At 47.2% G+C, this 4,924-nt stretch overlaps 1 protein-coding gene across 5 annotated transcripts in view; it reads left to right on the top strand.

Annotated features, from left to right (window-relative positions):
- Positions 1–3,911, top strand: part of Pym1 (PYM homolog 1, exon junction complex associated factor) — a 22,067-nt gene extending 18,156 nt beyond the window's left edge. The window contains exons 2-3 of one of the 5 annotated variants that reach the window (XM_021205279.2): positions 2,500–2,744; positions 2,968–3,911. In XM_021205279.2, coding sequence (XP_021060938.1) covers positions 2,500–2,741 — 242 coding nt within the window. In that variant the 3' untranslated portion in view covers positions 2,742–2,744; positions 2,968–3,911. The remainder of the gene's footprint in view (positions 1–2,499; positions 2,745–2,967) is intronic. The other 4 variants (XM_021205277.2, XM_021205278.1, XM_029542385.1 and 1 more) reach the window with 4 other exon arrangements.
- Positions 3,912–4,924: the final 1,013 nt, after the last annotated feature.

The following is a 4,924-nucleotide window of genomic DNA, read 5'->3' as shown; positions in this document are numbered from 1 at the left end:
CTTGTTACGGATGGTTATGAGCCACCATGTGGTTGCTGGGATTTGAACTCCGGACCTTTGGAAGAGCAGTCGGGTGCTCTTACCCACTGAGCCATCTCGCCAGCCCTTTTGTCATCTTTAAAAGATGTATTTTCTATTCTTATAAAATTGAATATAAAGTTTGTTTAATTTAGCTATCTATAAATAACACCTTAATCTTTTTTTTAAAATTTTTTTCTTATGCTAAAGTCCTAAGATTTGGATTAACTAACCAGAGGTGAAGTACTTGATCCCTTACTCCTCTGATACTCAGTGAAATCCTACATATTATTGTTTGATCATTATCTAGCATGAGTGTCCTAGTTAGGGTTTCTATTGCTGTGATGAAACACCATGACCAAAGCAACTTGGGAGGAAAGGGTTTATTTGGCTTACATTTCCACATCACTCATGCCAGACTGATTTAAAACACTACTGGGTGACAGATTTATTCATTTCCAAAGGTCCTAAAACAATCTTTTCAGTCATAGATATTTCTTGATGCATTCCATATGCCAGATGATCCTGGACTGGCATTCGCAGCCTGCATATCCTCTCTCCTGCACCAGCACACTCCTCAGCTCAGCCAGACCAACCTCACCGCCTACAGGCTTTATTTATCCAGATTTATGTGTTGTGAATGTTTCGTTTGCATGTATGTCCGTGCACGGTGTATGTGCCTGGTGCCTGTGGAGGTCAGAAGCGGCAGTCAGACCCTCTGGAACTAGAGTTACAGATGGTTACAAGCCTTCATGTAAGAGCAAGAACAGAGGCCCTCTTAACCTCTAGGTCATTCTTCACCCCTCGCCCATCTGTGTTCTTTGTTTCAGAGAAAACTTCTCTTTCAAATTCAATTCATCTTTCTCCCTCCCTCCCTCCCTCCCTTCCTCCCTTCCTTCCTTCCTACCAAAATAGCCCTTGTAGCCCAGGCTGGATTTGAAATTGCTCTGTAACTGCAGCTCAGCCTTGAGTTCCAGACCCCTCTACCTCACCTCTAAGTAATCTGAACAAGCAGCCAAAGCCCTTAACTGCTCCCTCTTTCGGTCCCAGCCTGGCTCTTGTTATTCCCCGACATCACCTGTCTGACTCACCTGAAGAAGTGTTGCACTGCTGGGAGCATGGCTCAGTGGTACAGTGCCGGCCTGCTATATATACGTTCAGTCCCCAGTATCTCCTCCTCCCGCAAAAAAGAAGGAACTCTTCACTCCCCGAGTTCTTATGCCCAATACCATGTCTGTTTGCTTTTTACTATTTATCACCTCCAACTGCTGTATCATAACTATTTTTTTTCTTTAAATTTTTTTTATTATATTTTTGCTGGGTGATGGTGTTTTTAATTGCTGAGCCATCTCTCTGGTCCTCTAAAAATTAAAATTAAAAGAAAATTTAATTATTTTGAGTATGTCGTATTTAGTGTATGTGTGTGCACACATCCATGATGCATGGGTGGAAGCCAGAGTCGGGTCTCTCTTTTCACCATGTTGGTCCTGGGAATAAACTCAGGTCCCCTGGTACCTTTACCTACTGAGCCTTAAAGCTTTTTATGGGGCTGGGGATGTAGATCATTTGTAGCATGCACAAGCACCCAGCACCATGCAAACCAGCCCTGTATAGATAGACTGAATTGGTAGTATGAGACCAGCCTGGGATACATTAGGCCTTGTCTCTGTTTCTGTGTCTGTCTGTCTGTCTGTCTCTCTCTCTCTCTCTCTCACACACACACACTTGGAACTTTATTTGTATACAGTACTTTGGTCTTTCTAAGTAGGAATAATTCTTGGGCCCATGACATGACTCAGTGGGTAAAGTGCTTGAGCAAACCTGAGACCCTGAGGTTAATCCCTGGGACCCATGTTAAGATGGAAAGAGAGCTGACTTTTGAATGTTGTCCTCTTGATGTCTACATGGGAACCTTGGCATACACACCCCATTTACCCATAAATAAAAAACGTGAACAGGTATCCTTTGCATTCACATGTTTCCATGCCTTTGTAATCCAGTTTCCTAAAAGTTTTGGTTTTTTGAAGTCTGTTTGAATGAAACCTCTCCCTCCGTCTTCCTTGCTTGTCTCTGTGTACTTCTGCCTTGGCCCCGACAGTCAGGTTTCTTTACTGCTTTTGCTGTCCCCTTTGCCTTGTACTTTGTTGGAACACCATCGCTCCCTGGTCTGTCTGAACATGTTACTTAAAAGCTGCAGCAGCAGCAGCTCCATGGGGCAAGGATAGTGTGCTAGTCAATAAATAACAGAAGATGGAAGTTGCTATGAGAAATGCCTTAGCTAAGTGGGCTCTATCATCTTGGCAACTCAGAAATCGGGAGGTAGGAGATGCAAGTTCAAGACCTGCTTGGTCTGCACAGTGAGCCTTACCTTTCGTTAGGATGGATGGATGAGGGCTGAGGGAGCTGTGCATTTATAGACCCTTACCTTGGGAGAGGTTTGAAAACGAGAGACTAACTCCAGCTTAACTTCTGTCATTACAGGCAAGTACATTGCCTCAACACAGAGACCTGACGGGACGTGGCGAAAGCAACGGAGGGTCAAAGAAGGATACGTGCCCCAAGAGGAGGTCCCAGTGTGCGTGGTTGGGCTTAACAAGGGGTTTTTAGTGGGTCCCTACACAAGTATAGCGTATTATGCCTTGGAGTTCAGGGATGAATCGTCTGGGCCCGAAAGAAATGGAAGGAGGGACAACGGTCTCGGGAGAGGAAGGAGCTGGGCTTGAGGGGTGAGTGGGGGTCTCCCCAACTGGTCTGGTTCCTTTGACCTTTGTTCTCCAGGATTCATAGACAGCAATCAGAGGGCCAGGGCCATGAATTCTTGAACTTTCCTATAGACCAGGGACTCTGAAGGGCAGAGAAAACGGGAATGTCATGGGAAGGCGTGAGGTGGGAGAAGTTAGGCTGGGGCGAGTCCTGGAAGCTTTATTTAGCATCTCTTGTTTCTTGCAGCTATGAAAACAAGTATGTGAAGTTTTTCAAGAGTAAACCAGAACTTCCCCCAGGGCTGAGCCCTGAGGCCACCACACCGGTCACCCCATCCAGACCTGAAGGTGGTGAAGCAGGCCTCTCCAAGACTGCCAAACGCAACCTGAAGCGGAAGGAGAAGAGGAGGCAGCAGCAGGAGAAAGACGCAGAGGCCTTGAGCAGGACTCTTGATAAGGTGTCTCTGGGAGACGCAGCCCAGACGCCCAGTGCTCTCCAGGCCACGCCTCTAGCTGCCTCTGATCCATCTGACTCTGCCGCCACCACAGAGAAAGCCAAGAAGATCAAGAACCTGAGGAAGAAGCTTCGACAGGTGGAGGAGCTGCAGCAACGCATCCAGGCTGGGGAGGTCAGCCAGCCCAGCAGAGAACAGCTGGAGAAGCTGGCTCGACGGAAGGTTCTGGAGGAGGAGCTGGAGGACTTGGAGTTGGGCCTGTGAGGCTTCAGGAGTAGGGGAGTGGACTACAGAACAAACCATGGGGTGCTCTGGGGTCCAGGGAGTGTGGGCCGCAGCAGTCAGGAGGGGTACCCCCATACTGACTCACCTCCACCTCCTGTGGCCCGACTCCGTCCTCCAGAGCCTAGGCTCTTCTTCATCCCTTCCCCTTCTTCTCAGCTCCTGTTTTTGGACTTTCCCCTTCCATCCCAGGGTTCACAATCTGAGTGCCGACCTGAGGTACCTCTGCTGCTGATCTGGGTGTCTTGTCGAAAAGGAATCTGGGGGGTGGGAGTCTGTGAGAGATCTGAGGCTGAGGTATAAGCAGTGCCACGCCTTGGAGTCTTAGTTCCTGCTCACAGTGTTTATGAATTACTTCCCTGACCATCCCAAACCTCTCCCTACCCCCTCCCCGCCCCTTATTATTATTATTTTTTCTTTTTTTAAAGAAAAGAATAAATTCAAGTAGACGACAAATGATCAGGCTTTGGCTCTGTTCTCCACTCTTGTCATGTCAATGTGGTGAAAGAAGACACTGAAGTTTTAATGGTGCTAGGGATTGAACCCAGGGCCTTGCACATGGTAGTTCCTCTACATCCCTAACCCTTAATATTTTAAAGTTATACTTGCAACTGTGGTAGTACACGCCTGTGTTAGGACTCTGGAGACAGAGACAGGATTGCCAGCATTCTAAGGCCAACCTGGTCTACAGGGTAAGACCATTCCAACAAACAAAGTACTATATGGCAAAATTAGACCTCAGTAAACACAAGTTGCTTCTGAAGGTAACTGGTTGACGTTAGATGCTGGAGCAGCTTTTGAAATTTCACCTTGGATACTACCTAAGGTGATTTCAGGGCAAAGTAATGATGTGTCATGATTATATCCAAAAGATCTGCTGTCTCTTGTCTTACCCGTGCTGGGCCTTTGTCACAGACTACTGGGAACTGTGGTCAGCTCTCAGGAATTCAGAGGCCCTAGCTTCACTTAGAAGTCCCATCAAAATCAACCCTGTTGATTTTGTTAAATTCTTACCCCCTCCCAGCCCCTTTAAAGCTTTCGGATCTTTGAGAATCCTTCCCTAACCATTACTCTCACCCTTAAACTTTAGCTAAGCTACCTATCACTTATGTATTCCATGTGTCTATGCCCATGTCAATGTCTGTGTTACCGTGATTCCACATAAAATGTGGAGAAGACATCCACCTTGCTCTTTGAGGAAAAGACCCTCATTAGGCTTGGGCTCGCCGATTCTGCTAGGCTGGCTGACTCATGAGCCTCAGGGATCCATCTGTGTCTTCCTCCCTGGACCAGCTCCCCGAGACCCCCACCCCTCCTAGGGGTGAACTACTGACTGAGCTGTCTTCTCTACCTATGATGGTTGTCCACATTGTCATGACTGCTTGGTTCTCAGCCACCAACTTAGTTCCTCCAGCTCCTAAGCGGGTTGGTTAGTTTGAGACAGGATCTCTGTATAACCTTGGCTGG

This window comes from Mus pahari, chromosome 9, assembly GCF_900095145.1.
Source record: "Mus pahari chromosome 9, PAHARI_EIJ_v1.1, whole genome shotgun sequence".
In the NCBI taxonomy this organism is placed as follows: Eukaryota; Metazoa; Chordata; class Mammalia; order Rodentia; family Muridae; genus Mus; species Mus pahari.
Note: the sequence above shows the minus strand (reverse complement) of the source record. Positions and strands in the feature narration are given on the sequence as shown.